This window comes from Balaenoptera ricei, chromosome 4, assembly GCF_028023285.1.
Source record: "Balaenoptera ricei isolate mBalRic1 chromosome 4, mBalRic1.hap2, whole genome shotgun sequence".
Classification (NCBI taxonomy): domain Eukaryota; kingdom Metazoa; phylum Chordata; class Mammalia; order Artiodactyla; family Balaenopteridae; genus Balaenoptera; species Balaenoptera ricei.
The window spans coordinates 158,782,897-158,806,125 of NC_082642.1; the positions used below are offsets into that span (position 1 = coordinate 158,782,897).

Here is a 23,229-nt window from a genome sequence, read left to right on the forward strand (position 1 = left end):
AAAGGCAAACCCTGAATTCATCACTGGCTGATACAAATGTTCATTTCTACTTTACCACAATTTAATCTCCCAACTCAACAAATTACACTCTCTCCAATTCCCGTTTTAAATTACTTACACATCTACTGAGCATTTAGAAGTACACACACAGTTCCTTAACTTTGTTTACAAGCTGAGGGCCACTCCTCATGGCCCCTTGGGCAGGACGGGCCTGCTACCCGGGCTCCTACCTCATGGGAGGCCCAGAGTCAGGTGTGCACCCAGGGGACAACATCGGGGTGAAGACGCTGGCTTCTCCTGTCTTCCAGGAACACGACCATCTCCCTCCTGACCACGGATGACGCCATGGTCTCCATCGACCCCACCATGCCCGCCAACTCGGAACGGTAAGCGGCTGGCGGGCTACGTCAGCTCCTTCTCGTGGCGTGTCTGACAGCTCTCTGCACGCACGGCAAGGCCTCCATGGTTGTTTTTTAATTTTACTGCTGCAGGAAAATCTGAATTTAAACCAAAGATGGGAGGGTCTGGGAAGGAGGCTGCTGGTTCCTTTGCAGAACTTGTCACTTTCCAAGAAAGTAGCAGCTCTAAGTGTGGCCAGGGACCTTTCCGAGGCTCCACAAGAGCCCTCCGAGGGGGCATTTACAGATGGGGAAACCGAGGCACTGAGTGGCAGGAGCAGAGCCGCCCCCAGTCCATCGGGGCAGGAGATTCCCTGACCGGGTTCCCTGGGCAGCGCTGGGCGTTGACCCCCTGGGGCAAGTCCTGGAGTTGTCAAGCACTGTCCACCGGCTACTCTGCCCAAGACGGCGGAGGTTGGGGGCTGGGAAGCCTGGGGGCCAGAGGAGCGAAACCAGGAGAGACCTAGAGAGGAAAAGGCTTGGGCAGTAAGCACACCTGTGAACATCTGCAAAACAGCCCGGCTGCATGCGGCCGGAGGGAGTACAAGGAGTCCAAGCAGAGCCTCTCCCATCCACGCCCGGCCCTCTGCCCCGCGGCTGGCGAGGTCCCCGGTGGCCCCCACTTTGTATTTGCAGCAGGGCCAGGCAGAATCCAGCCCGCGTGCCCTGCGAGGCCGGAAGCAGCAGCGTGATTGGGAGTGGGGTGCCCCTCGGGACCCCTGTTTCTCCTGCCCCTCACTGTATCCCCCTCCGAGGGACACGTGTCAATCCGGCCATCGGGGTGCCCCCCCCCCCGACTGAACCAGGCCAGCTACTCCAGCCGCAGGAGAGAGCGTGCCCAGGCAGACCCTCGAAGTTCCCGGCCACTGGAGGGCCCCGGCCCCGTGATGGCAGCGTGGGAGTATTTGGGCTTCCATGATGGGGTCCCTGGGACCTCCGCTGTAGGTGCCCAAAAGGTTCCCCCGACCAAAGGTGTGTGCACAGCTGAGCGCCCAGGGATGGGCACCAGCTCTTCTTCCTCTGTCCCCCGAAGCCACCTGTCAGCCACCCACGCCAGCCTGGGTGCAGGATGACTGGCCCCAGGCAAGGGCTCAAGACCTCGCAAAGACTGCCAGGCTTTGGTGCAGGAAGCCAGGCAAGTGACAAACCCTTGGGATGTACAAAGTCCTAGAACATCTGAACAGACTCCGATGTCCTCCGAGCTCTGTGGTGAGCGGCCAGCACTGTCCTTCCCCGAGCATCTGGGTGCTTCCGCCCGGTCTCCCCTCCCCCTCCACTGCATCCATCAGTCTCCTGAACTTTTAATTTCGTCATCAGGAGCCTCTGCCCCCACGCGTTCTGGCTCTGATTACGCTCTGATTATCGGCTCCGGGCTCCCCGGAAGGAGCGATGCTAATTGAATCCCCGGAGGCTCCAGGAAGATTGTCGTAAATTGTGGCATAAGCTCCAGCCTGACCCAGATCTGTATTCATAAGGAAAGTCACGAGTGACCTGTCACCCCTGACTTCCACAGGATACAACGATGTCGTCAGAGGGAAGTGCCCTGTCCGTGCAAGCCGGTGTCTGATGGGGCAAAACTGCATTTTTCCCGAATTAATTTAAAGCAGTTTGTAGTTTGTCCATTCTGTTCTGTCACTTCATCATATCTCCTTTGGCTCTGTATTCTGTGCCAGCCCTTCTCAACGGGGGGCAGTTTTGTTCCCCAGGAGACACTTGGCGAAGTCTGGAGCATTTAGGCTGCCACGCCAGGGGATGGGGTCTCTGGCACCCAGCGGGCAGAGACCAGGGCTGCTGCTCTACCTCCCCCAGTGCCCAGGGCTGGTCCCACCCCAGACTCACCTGCCCAAATGTCAGTGTTGGCGAGGCTGAGAACCGGTGCATGTGGTCCCCGCTGCTTTCTCGTCGCAGAGCTGCCCGTTGTCCCCCAGGCCACCAGCCTCACGCACACCCCGGGGGGCTGGCTGAAGCGGAGCCCCCTCCCTCCCTCTCCCCTGGCATTTCTGCAGGTTCCCAGGTGGTGATGCTGTTGGCCGGGACCTCCTTAATCACTGGTCTCTGCACTGGGCATCGCCTCCCCTGCTTCTGTCTGCTCCCTGCATTTGAGGTCATGGACTTCTCCTTTTCTCCAGCTGCCTCCATCATCTTCCCCCCGGCTGTGTCTGCTTCCCACTCTCAGCCCCCGAAAGGCGGCGTTCCCCAAGGTTCCCTTCCCGCCTGCTCACCTCCCCCTCCCGGGTCGCGCACGAGCCCCAGCGAGGCCTCCGATCTGCTCCGTTTGCCTCTAATTCTCCGGTCCCACGCTTCCAGCTGCCGTCGGGGGTCCCGCCCCCTCTAAACATGCACGGTATAACCTAGTCCGACCAAACCAGTGACCGTCAGCCCTGCCTGCAGGTTCAAACCACCAGCGATCATCAAAAAGGCTCTGGTCACCAGAGCCCCACTAGGACCCAGGAAATGTGGATTTTTGAGGGATTTTTTTTTAAAGCTCAGCGGGTGATTCCAATACGCAGCGAGGGTGAGAGTCACCGGTGTAAAGTGGGCAAAACCTAAGAAACTACTCTTGACCCCCAGGTGGGTGCTCAGCCTGCCAATGACCAGAAGGTCACCTCTACCAGACACAGGGTTTCCCCTTCTCGGAAAGTGCTGGATAAATTTTGTTTCTTCCCAGAAGACGGTCAAGTCAGGTCGTGTCCCTCCAGCTTCCTCCACCGCTGAAGACGCTGCAGCCCCTCGGTCCAGCCTTGTCAACGCCTGTACCCTGCCCCCAGCCTCGGATTCAGGAACCGCCTCCCAGGAGAGGCTCTCCTGCAGGTGCCAACTCGTCCGCCTTGCCTGCTTTCTGCCCGGTTCACACTCGCAGGGGGCGCTTTTCACAGCCTCCTCTCCAAATTACAAGGGCTCTTGACTGTGACCACCTGGTTACTGATGAGAAGTCGGGGGTCCCAGTTTTCCCATCTCTTATACTGAACTTTTCGGCTCATGTCAAACCAAATCTCATGACCTTCTGACTCTTCCTTCAAAATGCTTCTTCCCTTAACGATCAGAGAACGTTCGGACCAGCATTTTAAATAAGCTGGAACATATTTACCTAAGTCAGAGACGCTCTAATCTAGCAATGGGCTGAGTAGCTTCCTGTCTCTTTTGGAGCTGATAAGAAAGGTGATTGATTGCTAATCGCCCTCATTCCTAAAGACTAACAGACACAGGTAGACACGTCCCAGCTTCGTTCAGATCACGCTCGGCGGGACAGCGTCTGGTCTCAGTGCTCCTTTCTGGACAAGGGGACATCCTGGATCCCATGGTGTCCCACTGAGCAGCGTGTTGCTTCTTGACCACCCTTCCGTTTCTGCCTCCGCCGCTTCAAGATCCTTGTTGAAGGAGAGAAACAGACCCTTGAGTAGTATGAGGAAAAATGGGGCGTGGGGAGAGAGGGGCGAGCCGGGACAGCACGGCACACATGTGATAGAAACGCTCCTTTATTCCCAATGTTAGCCAAGTTGTGATACATGAAGCTGTCCACCGGATGAAATGGCTGAGCGCTTACAAGGATGGTGTGTGTGCCCATCCCCTCAGCTGGGGAGAAATGTTTCCTGCATTCCGGCGCGGCTCCCACTAAACGTGTTTGAAAAGAGGCATTTTGGAAAAAGACAAATACAAGTTCAAGGCAAATGGAAAGTGGTTTATCTCAATTCTGTTGCTGAGGAAGAAATGATGAAGCTGCAACTCAATTTAGGCCGAGGCAGGAGTTTATTCAATCGTGGAAGCAACATAACTGGTTCTGAGAACATTCCTGCTGTTGAGTCAACAGGATTAAGGAACCAAGGGCCAAGAGTAATCTTGGGGAGCCAGCTGTGGTCAGCGCCTCTGACACGATGTAAGGGGGGGCAGGCGTTTCGGGACACGCGGCTCTGTCTCTCCCCATCCACACCTCCGGCACCTCCTCTGTGCCGTCACTGTCACCTCCCGGCCAGCGTCGGCCTGTGGGGAGCAGGGGAAGACAGTCCTTGTGGCTGCAGGGGAGGGAGAGAGAAGAGAAAGGGGGGAAGGGAAGGCCCCTTCCTGCGCCCCTAGGGCCTGGGATCCCGTCTCTCCACCCACTGCCCCAGCATCAGTGCTGCTCATGGGGCTGAGGGAGGAGGAGAGAGGAGAGGTGACGCCCACCTCGCCGTGGCTCTCAGCGCCCCTCACCCCATCGCCGCAGCCCTGGCCCCCCCAGGCAGCACCGACACGTGCTCTGGACACGACCCTGGTTCAAAGTCAGCCCCGCACACGCGGTGGGCTTCAGGGAGGTTCCCCCCTTCCCTGAGCGGTGGCTCCTGGAAACCTGCAAGCTGGCGAGGCTGACGGCTGCTGGGAGGGCCCGGGGAGGGTGGACTCGCCCTGCTCGCCATCAGTGTGAGGACGGAGGCAGCTAGTACCACCTTGGCCAAGCCCCGCCCCAGCCGGGTGTCTCACCTGCTCTACAGGTGGAGCCACACTTCAAACCGCGTGGATTCTGAGCAGGAGGTTCTGTGATCTCCCAGGACCCAAACACCATTACGATGAAACCTCTGTAGGGAAAGTGCCCCAAGTCCCAAATAACCAACTTCCGGGGACCTTTGGAAGAGGGCCTTTCCCCAAGCAAGGTGCATGCTCCTGCGGGGGGGATGGGTGGGGTTGACTTGCCCCTCACGGGCTCCACCAGGAGGAACCCCTCGTGGGGAGGCGGGACTCGAGACCAGCGTGGGCTTGTCCGTCCATCACCTATTAGTGCCACGCAGTTGTTATTTTTATACTTTATTGGCATTTTAAATGCAAACAATCTTCCGTGTGCCCTGTAACTGCTCAACCACAGGATGCCAGTTAGCCACTGTTCAGAGTCTGGTGTTTGGTGTAACTCCTTCCAGAGTCTCTGTACTTTCTTTCTCCATCGCTGAGCTGACTCTCCGTCTGTGACCCTGTAACTTGCCGTGTCTCCCTGACGAGATGTCGTGGGCATCCCTCCACGTCAGTACTTGCTCACTCATCTCCATCTTTTTGACAACTGAATGACACTCCACAGTTCAGCTAATGTGTCATCCGGCCCCGGCGGATGACATTTCTTAGCCATTCAAACAGCAGCATTCACGTCCTTTCAACGTGTACTTGACCGTGGAACGTGGGATCTGTGAGGGCAGAGTGTTCTTGTCTGATTCACTCTTTTTTTTTTTTTTTAATTTTATTTATTTATTTATTTTTGGCTGCGTTGGGTCTTCATCGCAGTGCGCGGGCTTCTCACTGCAGTGGCTTCTCTTGCTGCGGAGCACAGGCTCTAGGCGCACAGGCTTCAGTAGTTGTGGCATGAGGGCTCAGTGATTGTGGCTCACAGGCTCTAGAGCGCAGGCTCAGTAGTTGTGGTGCTCGGGCTTAGTTGCTCCACAGCATGTGGGATCTTCCCGGGCCGGGGCTCAAACCCGTGCATTGGCAGGCGGATTCTTAACCACTGCGCCACCAGGGAAGCCCTGATTCACTCTTTTATCACCAGAACCCGACCACACCGAGCACTCTGTGTAAAATGTGTTGAATGAATGAGCGAGTGACATATGAAGGTATCCCTGTGTAAGATAACCAAAAGAATTAATACTTTCATTCCTAGGTTCACATGCTGAGACAAAGTATTTTACATTTGAATCAGTGCTGCTAGGTTGCTTTCCCCTAGGTGGTGGCAATCCGTACTCCCACCAGCAGTACCTGTGAGAACCTGAGTCCCTGTGCCCTCACAGCATTCATGTTACCAGGTTCTAAAATTGGGGGAAAAAAAATACCCTCTTTCTTGAGGTCCCTCTTTTTATTTTTATTAACTGTTATCAATGATTGCCTGTTCCTATTCTTTGCCTATTTTCCATTGACTTGTCTCCCCCCCACCTTTGCCAGAGGTCCTTGTATGTCAGGGACAGTGACCTTTACTCTGTCTTTCCTATCACCAGTATCCTCTCCCCACCCCCTGTGGGTCTCATGATTACCGGTGGTGACATCACCGAGGTGCCAGTGCATTTTCGCCTGAGTTGTTGACACCATCCTCTCTTGTGCACTTGGGGGACGCAGTCTCCAGGAGCTCAAAGCAAAACAGGGAGAGCCTCCTGTAACAGTCAAGTGTCAGGACAGACCAGGACAATTCTGTGCCATCCCAGCTGCATTCAACATGTTTATTTTATTAACCAAATATGAACATTATAGAGGAGGTCTGTTGTTTAAATGATATATTTAAAGTATTTAGAATTCTTCTGAATGAGAAAGCTCAGACCTGCCAAAGAAATTCATTTTAAAAAGACCTAATTCACTGAACTCTAATTCAGCCCAAGTGCTTCTCTCTCGAACCAGATGTACATGAACATTTTTGACAGCATCTTACAGTGCAACTGCCTTCTCTCTTGCAGGACTCCCTACAAAGTGAGACCTGTGGCCATCAAGCAACTCTCTGGTAAGGCCTTGCTATCATTTTTTAAATTAAAAGAAAAAAAAAAAAAGCTTCAGGCTGCGCCTATGATTGAATATGTATGAGTTAGGCATTTAATCTGAAGCCGAGTACTGTTACAGAATCTAAAGCCGCGTACTGCTGCAGAGACAGCCATACTCTGCCCGCCACAAACCCCCAGGATGCCCAGCCCCACCCCCTCCCACCCGGTCCTGACGACTTAGCAGACACTGGGTGACACCCCACTCTTGTCTACCTGGGCCCAGTACCTGTCCTGACCATTCAGACTGTGAGGCAAAAAGGCCAGCCCCCAGGATGCCTCATACAGTCAGTAGTGTTGTTTTCTTAAAATCCCATTTCCTTTTGGATCTTTGATCACTCTAATTTATGTATGATTTATGCATAATAAAATGCTCCCATTTAAGTGTATATTTTGATAAGCTTTGAAAGTTCTATACATCCTTGTTAACTACCACCAATACCAAGACTGGGAACATTTACATCACCTAAAAAAGTTCTCTTGTGCCTCTTCCCGCTTAGCCCCGTCCCTCCACTCCTGGTCTCTGTCAGCCACCAACCAACCGCTCTCTGACACCATAGATTAGATTTCTCTTTTTGAGAGTTTCATAGAAAATGAAATTATGTAACACGTGTACTCTTTTTTTGACTCGATCTAATGTTTCTGAGACTCGTCCATGTGTTATGTGTATCAGCGATTCTTTCCTTTTTATTGGTGAGTAACATTCCAGGTATGGCTGGACCACAGTTTGTTTATCCATTCACCTGTTGAAGGACATCTGGGTTATTTCAGGTTGGGGACTTTTATGAATAAAGCAGCTGTGAGCATCCAAGTACAAGCATTTGTAGGGACATATATTTTTATTTCCCTTGGAGTCAATGGGATTGAATGGGATTGGTGGCTCACATGGCTAAGTGTATATTTCCCTTTATAAAAAGTACCGCCAGACAATTTCCCTGCACATCTTGCATCCCCACCCATGATGTCTGAGAGTTCCCATTGCTTCACAGTCTCAGCAGCACTTGACATTGTCAGTCCTTTTTGTGTTAATCAGTTCTATTGGGTGTGGAGTGGTACTGCATTTGGTTTTAATTTGTGTTTCCCTAGTGATTAATGATGGTGAGTATCTTTAAAGTTTTTACTGGCCATTCTTAAATCTTCTTTTATGAAGTATTTGTTCAAATCTTTTCTGATTTGTTGGTTGTGGTGGTGGTGGGTAGTTTTCCTTCTTACTCTTGAATTGAAAGCGTTCCTGGTATATTTGGGATACACACCTTTTGTCAGGTAGATATTATAAATATTTTCTCCTCATCTGCAACTTGCTTCTTCATTTTCTTATGAGTGTCTTTCAATAACCAGAATTAAGTTTTGATTAGGCCCAATGTATCAATTGTTCTTTTATAGTTTGTACTTTTTGTGTCCAAAGAAATCTTATTTTATCCCATAGTTGTGAAGTTTTCTCCTCTGTTTTCTTCTACAAGTTTTATAGTTTTAGTTTTTGCATTTAGGTCAGTGATCCATTTTGAGCTAATTTTTGTGTATGGCCTGAGGCAAAAGTTGAGGTTTATTTTTCTTTTTAAAATTTAATATTAATTTAATTTTAATCTTTGCAAAATTGATGTCTACAGAATAGAATTTTGATGCCACCCATACTGTGCTGGATGGTGTGTGAGTGAGGCCCTGATGTTTCTGTGTCTCAGGGTCTCATCTTTCAAGTGACAGCGTTTACATAGGAGCACTGGTTGCTTTAAATATTTTTATGCCTGAGTAGCTCTTTATGAAAACTCTTAATTCAGTTCTTTTGATAGTAGATGTTAGAATAAAATCTGAGTTCTACCTTCTTTTCGTATGAAAATAACTTTCTTTTTTTTAAAATAAATTTATTTATTTATTTTTGGCTATGTTGGGTCTTTGTTGATGCGCACAGGCTTTCTCTAGTTGCAGTGAGCAGGGGCTACTCTTCATTGCGGTGCGTGGGCTTCTCATTGAGGTGGCTTCTGTTGTTGCGGAGCACGGGCTCTAGGCACACAGGCTCAGTAGTTGTGGCTCGCGGGCTCTAGAGCATGGGCTCAGTAGTTGTGGCGCACGGGCTTAGTTGCTCCGCGGCATGTGGGATCTTCCCAGGCCAGGGCTCGAACCTGTGTCCCCTGCACTGCCAGGCAGATTCTTAACCGCTGTGCCACCAGGGAAGCCCAATAACTTTTTATTAACATAAAAAGCGCTTATCAAGCCCTTGACTTAATAATAAACTTTTTATTATTGTTTTTTGTTGTTGTTATTAACTAGATCCTCGACTTTATTGAGGCTTCACTAGTTTTTTTCCTGATGTCCCTTTCCTGATCCAGAATCCAATCCACACTTAGTCGTTATGCCTTCCCGTCTTCTCTGGTCTGACAGTGTCTCGGACGTTCCTTGTTTGTCATGACCTTGGCAGTCTTTAAGAGTCTGTAGAATGCCCTTCAATCTGGGCTTGTCTGATGCTTTTCTCATGATCAGCCTGGGGATGTGGGTTTTTGGAAAGAATACAAGGAGGCCATAGTACCCACATGAATCACTGGCTTCTTCTCTGTAAAGTCACTATTTTCCCCTTTCCTTGCTCGATTCTTTGGAAGCAAGTCCCTAAGTATAGCCCACCTTCAAGGGAGGGAGAAAAGAATTGAGGTTCACTTTCTCAGATATCCATTTGTTCCAGCACCATTTGTTGAAAAAAACGATCCTTCCCCCCATTGAATTATCATGGCACCTTTGTCAAAAATCAATGGACCAGGGGCTTCCCTGGTGGCGCAGTGGTTGAGAGTCTGCCTGCCAATGCAGGGGACATGGGTTCGAGCCCTGGCCTGGGAAGATCCCACATGCCGCGGAGCAACTGGGCCCGGGAGCCACAACTACTGAGCCTGCGCGTCTGGAGCCTGTGCTCCACAACAAGAGAGGCCGCGACAGTGAGAGGCCCGTGCACCGCGATGAAGAGTGGCCCCCGCTTGCCGCAACTAGAGAAAGCCCTCGCACAGAAACGAAGACCCAACACAGCCATAAATTAATTACTTAATTAATTAATTAATTTTTTTAAAAAATCAATGGACCGTAAATGTGTGAGTCTTACTGTCATACTCCATTAATATCCATGTCCATCCTTACCCGATGCCTCACTGTCTTGGTTTCCTAGGTTCATAGTAAGTCTTGAAATCTGGGAGTGCAAGTCCTTGGGTTTCATTCTTATCTTTCAAAAATGTTTTGTTTACTCCAGGTTCATTTTATTTTCAAATCAATTTTAGAATCAGTCTGTCAGTTGCTACCCAAAAAAGTCTGCTGGGATTTTGATTGAAATGATGTTAAATTTATTGATGACTTGGAAAGAACTACTGTCTTAGTAATGTTGAGTCTTCTGATTCGTGAATATGGTCTCTCTCAATTCATTTGGATTTCCTTTAATGTCTCTCACTAATGTGTTATAGTTGTCAGTGTAAAGTTCTTGAATGTATGTTGATAAATTTATCATGAAGTATTTCATATTTTTAATGCCACTGTCAATGGATTTTTTAAAATTTCAATTTCCAGTAGTTTTTAGTTTATAGAAGTACAGTTGGCTTTTGTGTATTGACCTGGCTAAACTCACTTATTAAGTCTAGTATCTTTTTGTAGATTTCCTACGATTTTCTACATATGCAAAGATAGAATTGCTTCTTCCTTTCATATCTGATGCCATTTATCAGATTCTTTTTCTTGCTTTATTACACTAACTAGGATATCTAGTACAATAGAAGAATAGAAGGTGTGAGTGGAGATTCTTGCTTTGTTCTCAATCTCAGAGGGAATGTATGAAGTTTTTCAACATCAATTATGATGTTAGCTATAGGGTTTTTTGGTGAATACCCTTTATCAAGTTGAGGGTTTATTTGTTGGTTTTTTAAAATTTCTCATCCTAATGTGTTGAGATTTTTAATCATAAATTGGTGTTGGAATTTTGGAATTTTGTCAAGTGCATTTTCTGCCTATATTGAGATCATCATGTTTTTTTCTCCTCTCTCCAGTTAGTAGTGAATTTTACTGATTGATTTTAAAACATTAAACTAAGCTTGCATTCCTACTATAGACTCCATTTGGCCATGGCATATTTTCTTTTTGTTCTGGATTAAATTTACAAATATTTTGTTAAGGATTTTTGCATCTATATTAATGAGGGACTCTGGTCCATAGTTTTCTTTTCTTATAATATATACATCTAGCCTCATAAAATGAGTCGGGAAGTGTTCCACCCTCCTCTATTTTGTGGAAGAGTTTGTATAGAGTTGGCATTATGTCTACCTTAAATGTCTAATAGAATTCACCAATGAATCCATCTGTGTTTGGAGTTTCTTTTGAGAAGGTTTCAGATTATGAATTCAATTTAATAGGTACATTCAAGTTTTCTATTTATTTGGGTATTAATTTTAGGAAGTTGTGTCCATTTCACCTAAGTTTTATCTAAGAATATACTGGTAGATGTAGTTTGAAATATGTCTTTGTTACCCTCTTTAGGGGATTGTAGTGAAATTCCCCCTTTCATTCAAGATATTAATAATTTATATCTTCTCCCTTTTTAAGTTGATCAGTCTAACTAGAGATTTATAAATTGTATTGATTTCTTTTTCCAAAGAAATAGGTTTCGTTGGTTCTCTCTATTATTTGTCTGCTTCCTATTTCATTGATTTCTTCTCTTATGTTTATTATTTCTGTCCTCCTACTCATCCAGATCTAATGTGTTCTTCTTTTTCTAGCTTCTGAAGGCGGAAGCTTGGATCATTGATTTTAGATCTTTCTTTTTTTATATAATAATATAAAGCTAGAGATTTCCCTCGAAGCATACTTTAGCTGTATCTCATAAGTTTTGATGTGTTGTGTTTTCATTTTTATTCACCTTCAAATATTGTCTAATTTACCTTGTGGTTCCTTTTCTGATCCATTTGTTATTTAGAAGTATATTATCTAATTTTCAAATATTTGGGTATTTTCCAGTAATCTTTCTGTTACTGATTTCTGTTCATTCCATTGTGACTATGTAACTTAAGTCTTTTTTGATTTATTGAGATACATGGTTTATCTTGGTGACTGGTCCATGTACACATAAAAAAGAACGTGTACTGTCATTACTGGATGAAAGATTCTATAAATGTCAGTTAGGTCAAGTTAGTAAATAGTGTAGCTCAAGTTTTCTGTATCTTTACATATTTTTTGTCTGCTCGTTCTATTGATTACTGAAGGATGAGTATTAAAATATGTAACTCTGTTGTGGATGTGTTGTTTCATTTCTCAGTTCTCTCAGGTTTTGCTTCATGCTTTTCAGTTTCTGTTATTGGACACATACTTATTTAGGATTGTTGTGTCTTCTTGATGGATCAACCCCTTTATTCCTATGAAAATTTGCCCTTTATCCTTGGTACTATTCCTTGTTTTCAAGTCTTCTTTATCTCATGTTACTATAACCACTCCAACTTGCTTAAGCTTAGTGCTCCTATGCTATATCCCTTTCCATCTTTTTACTTTTAATGTCTTTATATTTGAAGTAGATTTTTTATAGGTGGCATTATCAATTCTGGCAAATTCAGCTTTTTAATTAAGTTTTTAAGCCATTTACATTAAATGTAATTATTGATATGGTTGGGTTTAAATCTACTACCTTGTTACTCATTTTCTATTTGTCTCATTATTCTTTTTGATATTTTCCACTCTTTCTACATCTTTTGGATACCGAGCATTTTTTAATTCAATTTTTTTTTCCTCCACTCTTGATTTATGAACCGTACTTCTTTGTCTTATCTCTTTGTGGCCACTCTTGGTGTTCCATCAACTCATCACAGTCTGCCTTTCAGTTCCATTACCCCACTTCACAATAATGCAAGACTCTCAGAATAGCATGATTCCATTTCTCCTTCCTCATTCTTTGTGCTTTATGTCATACATTTTACTCCTACATATGTTTTAAACCCCATGATACACTGTTATCATGTTTTGCTTTCAACAATTATATTTTTTTCTTCATGTCTTTTTATATTCATGTTCGCCTCTTTGTTATGTTGTGGATCATCTGGATTTTCTTTTCTTCCATTAAAGAGCATAGGCTCTGTCCTGGCAGACAGTTAAGCTACTTACAAATCAGTTTGATGCCTTTGAGACCTGTCTTCTAGCTTTGCTAGGATGGTTCTAGAGAACCCCTACTCCAGGGAGAGTTCCATCCTACAGCTGAGGTGCCATCCCTGTGGGGTCTCCACTGATGTCCTGGTGACCACCAAGCATTCCTGACTCCAGCACTTCGGAGCTCAGACATTCGGAAATGAGCTTTGAGGATGCTGGGGGCAGGTCATGTGGGAACTTGAAGGTCCATGAGGAGCTGATGCTGTGATTCCCATGTGGGAAGGGCAGGGGAGGTGGTGAGGAGTGATCAGATCCTGGCGTGTTCTGAAGGAAGAACCAGGCTTATTTCCTGACTGAGTGGAAGTGGGATGTAGAAGAAAGAGCAGTCGGAGAAGCCTCGGGGGTCCGGCCTGAGCCACAGAAAGGATGGAACAGCAGCCCCGTGAGGGTGTGAGCTGAGGGTGACGAGGGCTCAGGGTGGGAGTGGGGGGGGGTGCGTGGTTTGCCTGTTGGACATCAATGTCGGGTAGACATGTCTAGGGGAGCTGTCACACCTGAGCTGGGGATGTGACAACGTGACACTGGACTGTCGGTGTGGGTGGTGTTTGCAGCCATGGGCCTGATGAGCTCCCCAGCAAGGGAGGGACCGAGGACTGAGCCCTAAGACACCACACTGGGGGACAGAATTCCCTGCGATGGATGCTGACGACTTGACACCATCCAGAAGAGGGTCCCTTTGAAGAACAAAGGGGAAATAAACAAGCCGAGCAGGTGGACGGGACAGGGATGAGCTTCCGGAGAGGAAGACTGTGGGGCGTGGCAGCGTGATCAGATGTTTGCACAGTCCTTGCTAGAGGAAGAAGAAAGAGGGTTTTGTGTGACTCTCTGCCCTTTGGGAATTGCTCATAGGAGTCTTTAACTCTTTGAGCTTCTCTCTCTGGAAATAGCCTTCCGTCTCCCATCCATCAACACCTGGCCTGGCTTCCCGGAGCCTCTCGGCCTTCGCCCCCACTCAGTAACCAGTCCTGGCCATGCAGCCCTGAGTCAGGGCCTGTAAGGAGCCCCATCGGCCCTGCAGTCGCCAGGCCGCATTCACGATGGCGGGAAAAAGAACCTCAGGAGAGGGCTCAGGAACCTTGTGTCCAGGCTTACATGCAGCTGCCGGGGCCCGTGGGCCTGGCCTTTCCTGGGGGCCCCACCGTCTTTGCTGACCCTCTGAGTCACACGTTTCAATAAACGCTCCTAGCAGTCCTGGTGGGGCCGGGCAGTGCAGAAATGCCCCAGTCTTCCTGTTTTGCTGTTTAAATATTAGGAAACAGTGAAGAGAAGAGTATTGTGAAAAACATGACTTTTCATAGAAGAGAAGGACGGGCCAGTCCTGACCCAGCCACCACGTGTATAAGAAGACCAGCCACCGTCCAGCTGCAGATGTAAATGCAAAATACACACTGAATTTTGAAGACTCAGTATGGAGAAAAGGAATGTAAAATACCTCATGAATAATGCTTATATTTCATATTTTCTTATTGAGATGTAATTCACACAGCATAAAATCCACCATTTTAAAGTGCACAAATTCAGTAGTTTGTAGTGTATGCACCTCGTTGTGTAACCATCACCATTCTCCAATGCCAGAAGGTTTCCATACCCTCAAAAGAAGCCCCATAGCTGCCAGCACCTACTCCCATCCCCTCACTCTGTTCCCTGGCAACCACTTGTCTGCCTTCCTTCCCCTTGGATAGGCCTGTCGTGGACGTGTCGTGTAACAGAGTACGTGGCCCTTTGTGCCTGGCTTCGTTCGCTTGGCCTGATGTAGGCAGGGTTCCTCTGTGTTGTAGCGAAGGTCAGCACTCGTCCCGTTGTGTGGAAGAGCCACGTGGTGTTTTTCCACTCAGCTCATGGACAGTTTGGGTGTTTCCACTTTTCGGCTAATGTAAATGATGCAGTTGTGAACAGGTGTGGGCAAATTTTCCTAGGGATGATACATGTTGAAATGAGATATTTTTGAGATAAGTTGGGTTAGATAAAATACTTCAATTAAAAAAACAAGAGCCCAGCCACCTTGGAGGAAAGGTCTAAGAAAAGAGCACATGCAGACTAAGGGCTTCCTCCTCTGAGTCCCCTGCCTGTGGACTCCCTCTGCACGGGAAGCTCTGAGGGCTGACGCCCCGAGAACGGTCCTCCTGCCAGAGAGGGAGACGCGGGCAAGTGTTTGGCTTCCTTGTGCCTGGGTGGAGCGGTGGGGACAGTTCACGCATCGAATATGCAGTTGCCCAAAGGGACCCCAGAACGATCAGCCCAGATGCCCCTGCTCATTGGCTCACACTTCTCTGCTTTTCCTCCGCTCCCCACGCCCCCCGCCCCCAGCTTTCCTGGGGCCACCTCCACGTTCCTTGCTGGCACCTGATTCCTTGTCTCCAGGTCGGCTTTGGAAGATCCAAACCTAAGAAGCAGGGACCGTCCAGCTGCCTTCGTTCAGGTGTCAGTTGGGTGAAGTGGTCTCAGGAAAGCGACTGACCACGCTACACCGCAGTTACCCTGCAAAGTAGGAATTAGGATACACACCCGCATGGTTCTTACGAGGATAAATGAAGTAATTCATACAAAATGCTTAGCACGGTGCGTGCTACTTGGGGAGTGCTCGCTAAATGGTGCTATCATTTAAAATGACCTAGAGGACATGTTTGCATGGCTGAAGCTGCGTCTCTCTGGAATTGCTGAATTTTCCTGGAGCCAGGACTGCTTCCTAAGGTCTGAAACCACACATGGAGGGCTGGCTCCCTTTTCACTTGCCAGTCACGTTCGTGCTTGACATTTGAGCACAAGCATGGTGCTTAGGAGAAATAACAATGCTTCTTAATAATATTTTCTATTTTTAGTGCAGTTTCATTGCCCACAGCTTGGTCAGCGTAGCCTTAGTCATCTTTACTCGTTCTTTTGAAAACAAAAAGGGTTCAGTGTATAAAATGAAAGCTCCTATTCTCCCGTGATGTCTCTTAGGGGCTTAGCGCACTTCTGTCTTCTTTAGCTTTATGGAATTGCGTGTTCACCTGCTCCTTGGGGTGGTCTAGGCGACAGCGGGAACACTGAGCACATCACTGTCAGGGAGGCGGGTGGCCTGTTTTCTGTTCTGTTTTCTGGTAATACCGGACACAGAATCGGCATGTGATGACTATAGAATCTGGTCCAGTCGGCCCTTGGTGTCCGCAGGTTCCACATCCACAGATGCGGAGGGCCGACTAAGGGTACCAAAATCATCAGCAGACTTTGCTGTCCTTGGGGGCATGGGTCTTGGAACCAATCCCCTGCAGATACCGAGGACTGACTGAACCTCTAGGAAGCAAAAGTTCAAACAGGAAGCAAACGCTCTCCGCCGCTAGACATCTGCAAAAACCAGGCACACACGTATCCGTGTCCCCTCTAACTGTGCAGTGAGATGTACAGACATAAAGGGTACCATCTGATGAACTTCCATAAAAGAGCACACGCGTGTAGCCACCACACCAGTCAAGACAAAGAACGTTTCCATCGCCCCAGAAAAATTCCCTTGTGCTTGTCTTCAAATCTGTTCCCACGCACCATGAGAAACCACTGCTTCTTTCGCCGCAGACAGATTGCTTTTTCCTGTTCTTAAATTTCATGAGAATGGAATCACACAGAGTGAACTCTTTTGTGTCTGCATTCTCTCGCTCAGGATCATGTTTTTAAGATTCATGCATGTCGTTTATTTACTTTGTATCGCTGAGTAGTATTCTATTTCATGAGCACTTCACCACTGGTCATTAATTCTCCTGTGGATGGACATATGCAGTTTGGGGTTAAGCTACGGTAAACATTGTACACGTCTTATTATGGACATATTTGTCAGTTATCTTGGGTAATACCTAGGAGTGATGTTGCTGGTTCGTATGCCAAACTGTCTTCCCAGGTGGCTGTACCATTTATGTGCCCACCAGTAATGTATGAGTGATCCCATTGTCACATCCAACCCAACACTAGACATTCTCAATGTTTTTAATTTTAGGCACTCAAGTAGGCGTAGAATCATATTTCACTATGGTTTAAATTTACATTTCTCGGATGACTTAATAATTGTTGAGCGTGGTTTCCTGTGCTTATTGGGTACTTGAATATCTTCGTGAAGTGTCTGTTCCAAGTATTTCTGTGCAGTTTTTAGACTGTTGTATTAGTGTTTATCACTGGTTTATAGGAAACCGTATATTCTGGATAAAATTCATTTGTGAGATGTATATATAGCAAGTATCTTTTCCCAGTTTGTGACTTACCTTTTTCATTTTCTTAAAGAGGTCATTTGATGAGCAGAAGTTTTTAACTTGAAGTTAATTGAACAAGTTTTCTTTTATGTGTAGTACTTTCTGTGTCTTCTTTAAGAATCCTTTCTCTACCCCAAGGTCATGAAGGTACATTTTCAGGAAATTTAGGGTTATAGCTGTCATATTTCAATCTGTGATCCATTTCAAATTAATCTTGTATATGGTGTGAAGTAGGAGTTGATGGTTTTTTGGGTTTTTTTTTTCCCATACATGCACCCAGTTGTCCCAGTATCCCTTGTTAAAAAAGAGTTTCCTTTTCCATTGAACCACTTTGGCATGTTTATTGAAAATTAATTGACTCTGTATGTGTGAGTCCCTTTCTGGACTCCCTGTTCTGTTTCATGGGTCTGTTTGTCTGTCCTGACACCAAGACCACACTGGCTTAATTGCTAGAGCTTGGAATCCGGTAATTTTCCACATTTGTACTTCTTTTTCGGTTGTTTTGGTTCTATGGGTCCTTTTCTTTTCCCTACAAGTGTTAGAATAAAGAATCAACTTGTTAATTTCTTTCAAAAAGGCTTCTCTACTTGAACTGGGATTGCATTCAATATATAGATTAATTTGGGAATAATAACATCTAAACAATATTGAGTCTTCCAACCATGAGCATGATATATCCCTCCACTCAGCAACACTTATAGCTTTCAGAATAGAGGTCCTGCATATCTTTTGTTAAATCTGTTCCTCAGCATTCTCTGTTTTCTGGTGTTATTGTAAATGGGATCTTCATGTAATTTTCCGTTTGTTTGCTCCTCATTTATAAAAATACAACAGATATTTGTGTATTGACATAGTATCTTGTGACATATTGCTTATTAATTCATGTGTTAGTTCTGATAGGTGTTTCATAGAATCTTAGGATTTTCCATAGAGACAATCATATCTTCTAAAAGTAAAGACAGTTTTACTTTCTACATTCCAGTCTTTTTGGATTTTATTTCTTTTACCTATCTTGTTGCATTGGTTGAAACTGCAATACAATTAAATAAGACTGAGAGCAGACAACCTTACCTCATTCCAACCTCAGGGGAAATGCATTCACTCTTTCACCATTGGGTGTGACATGAGCTGCAGGTTTTTTTGTAGATGCCCTCTATCAGATTGAGGATGCCCTCTTCTCCCAGTTTACAAAGAGGTTTTTTTTTGGTGAAATCTTCTTTGACAAAATTCTGTGTTAAATTTTATCAGATGTTCTTTGTGCATCGACTGAAATGGGTTGAGGAAGTTTCCTTTTATTCTTAGTTTTCTAATGGTTTTTTCCATCATAAATAAGTGTTAGATTTTTGTCACGTGTTCTTTCTGCCTCTACTGGGATAACATATGATTTTTCTCCTTTATTCTGTTAAGACAGTGAATTATACCAACGGATTTTCGAATGTTAAAACAACTTTGCATTTCTGGGATAACCCCACTTGTATTCCCAGGAGTGTCCCTAGGAAAATACTTAGGAATAAATTTAACAAAGGGTATACAGGACCTCTACCCTGATGTAAGATGTAGTCCCTCTTTATATATTGCTAGATTTTATTTTTTAATAATATGTTAAGGAGTTTTGTGTCCATGCTCATGTGGGATGTTGGCTTATAACTTTTTTCTTGTAATGTCTTTGTCATGCTTTGATTGTGGGGTTATGGTGGCCTTATAAAACATATTGGGGGATTTACTTTCTTCTCTGTTTTCTGAAAGATTTTATGTAATTTTGGTGTTATTTCTTCCTATGTTCATTTACATGTAAGGTATTTCTTGATATGCTTGAGGTTAGATCTACCATGTTGCCATTTGTTTTTTTATTGATCTTGGGTTCGGTTTCCTGGTTCCTCCTCTTCTGCCTTCTCTTGGGTTCATTGGATAAACTTTTGTATTCTATTTTATTTCTTCTGTTGACTCTTTTTTTTTTAACGGAAGAAATTAGTTCTTTTTTAAAAGTCTTTACTGAATTTGTTATAATATTGCTCCTGTTTTATGTTTTGGTTTTTTGGCCATGAGGCATGTGGGATCTTAGTTTCCCGACCAGGGACCAAACCCGTACCTGGTGCACTGGAAGGCGGAGTCTCAACCACTGGACTGCCAGGGAAGTCCCTCTTCTGTTGACTCTTTACCTCTGCTTTTTGCATTATTTTTAGTTGGTTGTTATATTTCACCGTGCATCCTTAACCTTCTTTTTTAAATTGCAGACTTTATTTGTTGGAGATCAATAAAAACACAAAACTGAGTGAAAAGTACAGAGTTCCCACATATTCCCTTCTTATACACTCACTCAGTCTCTCCCACCATCTGCATCCTGCCTCAGAGCTTTACATTTGTCCCAGTCAGTCAGCCAACACTGACACGTCATTGTCAACCAAAGTCCATAGTTTACATCAGGGTTCACTCTTTGTGTTATACAGTCTGTGGGTTTTCGGATGAATAATGACCTGCATCCACCACTGCAGGGTCATACAGAGTAGTTTCTCTGCCCTAAAAATCCTCTGTGCTCCATCTGTTCATCCATCCCTCCCCCAGACCCCTGGCAACCGCGGATCTTTTTACTGTCTCCAGAGTGGTGCCTTTTCCAGAATGTCCGTAGTTGGAATCATACAGTCTACAGCCTTTTCAGATTGGCTCCCTTCACTAAGTACTATACATTTCAGGTTCCTCTATGCCTTTTCATAGCTTCATAGCTCATTTCTTCTTAGTGCTGATTTATTCCTTCCCCTATTGAAGGATGTCTTGGGTGCTTCAAAGTTCTGGCAGTTATGAACAGAGCTGCTATAAACATTTGTGGGAAGGTTTTGTGTGGACATAACTTTTCAGCTCCTTTGGGTAACTACCCAGGAGTGCAATTGCTGAATCATACATTTAACTTTGTAAGAAACCACGAAACTGGGACTTCCCTGGTGGTCCAGTGGTAAAGAAGGCGCCTTCCAATGCAGGGGACACGGGTTCGATCCCTGGTTGGGGAACTAAGATCCCACATGCCGCGGGGCAACTAAGCCCACGTGCCACAACTACTGAGCTCACGCACCTCAACTAGAGAGCCTGCGTGCTGCAAACTACAGAGCCCACGCGCTCTGGAGCCTGCGGGCCACAACTAGAGAAGAGAAAACCCACACGCCACAACTAGAGAGAAGCCCATGCGCCGCAACGAAAGACCGTTTGTGCTGCAACCAAGACCCAATGCAACCTAAATAAATAAATAAATATTTTTAAAATGTTTTACAAAGAAAAAAAGAAACCACCAAAATACCTTCCAAGGTGGCTGCACCATTCTGCATTCCCACCAGCAGTGATGAGAGTTCCTGTTGCTCCATATCCTCAACAGCATTTGGTGGTGTCAGTGTTTTGGATTTTTGCCATACTAATAGGTGTGGAGTGGTATCTCATTATGGTTTCAATTTGCAATTCGCTAACAATATTCAGCATCTTTTCATGTTTATTTGACATCTGTATCTTTTTTTTTCTCAAAGTGTCTTTTCAGATCTTTGCCCATTTTTAAATCATCCTTAACTTTTTAGCTTAGTGAAAATTAATATTGTACCACTTCACATAAAAAGTAAGGACTTTGCAACAGTAAAATTCCTCCCCACAACCTTTGAGCTATTGCTGCAATACACTTTACATCTATGCTTCACACTGAATGTTTGTGTCCCCCCCCCCCCACCAAAATTCTCATGCTGAGATCCTAACCGCCAATGTGATGGCATTTGGAGGTGGGGCCTTTGAATGGTGAGTAGGTCATGAGAGCAGATCCTTCATGAATGGGATTAGTGCCCTAATAAAAGAGACCCCCAAGAGCTCCCTCGCTCCTTCTGCCCTGTGAAGACATTGAAAAGATGGCCATCTGTGTACCAGACAGTGGGTTCTCACCAGACCCCGAATCTGCTGGCGCTTTGATCTTGGACGTCCGGCCTCCAGAATTGTGAGAAGTAAATTTCTGTTGTTTGCAAGCCACCGAGTCTCTGATAGTCTCTCAGAGCAGGCGGAGCAACTAAGATCATCTACACCCAGTATAAACTCCATAATACAGTATTAAAATTTTTAAACAGCCAGCTGTCTTTTGAAGAAATAATGAAAAGAAACTTAAAGATAAATTTTTTGTAGTTACCTACCTATTTGCCATCTCTGGTGCTTTTATTTTTTTCCCGTAGATTCCAACTCCTGAGTGGTGTTACAACCCTTCAGCCTGAAAATTTTCTTTTTTCTCAGCATCTCTTAAAGCGCAGAACAGCTCATGACTAATTCCCTCAGCTGTTGCTTCTCTGAACATGTCTCTGTTTGCCCTCGTTTGGAAACATATTTCAGGGTGTAGAATGCTGCATTCAGAACTTTGTTTTGTTTTTGTTTTTTAAAAGAGGTCTAAAGATGTCCTTTTTTTTTTTTTTTTTTTTTTTTTCCTGGCTTCCATTGTTTCTGCTGAGAAGTCAGCTTTTATGGTCTCATTCCCCTGCAAATGAATCATTTCATTATGAATCATATCATTCCCTTTTTTCCCTCTGGATGCTTTCAAGGTGTTTTTCCTTTATCTCTGGGCTTCAGCACTTTGACCATGTTGTGCCCTGGTTTTCTTTTTGTTTATCCTGCTTGGTGTCCTTTGTTGAGCTTCCATGGTATATAAATGTGTTTTCATCAAATTTGTAAAACTTTCCACTATTATTTCACTAAGTTTATTTTATGCACCATTCTCACCCCTTTCCTTCTGAGACTAATTACATGCATGTTAGAAAGTTTGCTCTTATCCCTCGTGTGACTGGCTCTGTTATTTTTTTAACCTTTTTTTCTTTTTGCTCTTCAGATTGGAGAATTCCTAATGATCTGTCCTCAATTCCCCGACTCTGCTGCTCACTCCAAACTGCTCTAAACCCATCTGTGAATTTTTTGTTTCAGATACATTTTTTAATTCAACAATTTCATTCCGTTCTTATTCGTGGATTCCTCTTTTAAGATCCCCTGTCTGTTTACTACTTACTAACATCTTTTTTCTTTAGTTTTTGGATGTACTTATATTTGCCACATAAAAGGCAATTATAAGGACATGCTCATTTCAACTTCTGTGTCATCTGGGTTTTTTTGTTTTTAGTTTATCTTGTGCAGCCTCTGCAATCGTGCAACGTTAACGTCCACAGATGGTTCTCAGAAAGGGTTCAGTCTCTTAATAGAGCTTTACGGGAGCCCTCCTGTCGTGTGAACCACCTTCGATCATCTTATTGGATCGGAGTTGATCCTGACAGAATTCTCCCTGACACCGGTCTTCTGGGGTCATGTGACACACCGGCAAAGCCCAGACGCAATGAACTTGACAATGAACTTGACTCCCTTCAGTTTCACCGTAATTAAATGTTCCCACAGAGTGTCCCCTCACTGAGACATTCAAGGTTATCGCATAATGGGCAAAGTCCCTCCAGCTTGTACAGTCAATCAGCTGCTAGTTCTCGAATTCAGATTCCTCTGAGGGCATCCTCAAGAGAATGTCACGCCCGTGGCCTCTTCCCTGAAAAATCCACCCCCCGACCACACCATGGAGGAGGGGTGGCTCTCAGGGAGGAGGCCAGAGTGCAGAATATCTCTGCCCCCTGGGCTCAGTGCGACACTGCCCATCTCTGCAGTCCTACGTGGGAACATGCCTGGGGGGGGCACGGTGGGTTTGGCCGGGTCGTGCTGTGGCTTTCTTTCTGCAGCCACTTCGAGCTCGTAGGAGGCTTACGTGATCAACATAGGCAAAGCACTCAGAACAGTGCCTGGAACCTAGAAAGTGCTCCATAAAGATTGTTTTGGTTGTTGCAATCCATAGATCAATAAAGAAAAATTGCATTGCTAGCTGTCCCAGAAGCTTCTCCCTCCAAGGCATTTTTCTCAAAACTAAGCCTAAGCGGAGAGGAGGGCATAGGGAGGAATTGTATCCAACATCTGAGATCAAACTCAACTATGCAGAGTACAAATCCCAGCTCCAAAAACGAAAGG

General features: G+C 45.5%; 1 protein-coding gene across 2 annotated transcripts in view; it reads left to right on the forward strand.

The window, feature by feature from the left end:
* The window catches only part of PDE9A (phosphodiesterase 9A), a 101,980-nt gene that overhangs the window by 35,491 nt on the left and 43,260 nt on the right, over positions 1–23,229 (forward strand). For both annotated transcript variants that reach the window (XM_059922302.1, XM_059922303.1), the window contains exons 3-4: positions 309–386; positions 6,794–6,837. In XM_059922302.1, the coding sequence (XP_059778285.1) occupies positions 309–386; positions 6,794–6,837 (122 nt within the window). The remainder of the gene's footprint in view (positions 1–308; positions 387–6,793; positions 6,838–23,229) is intronic.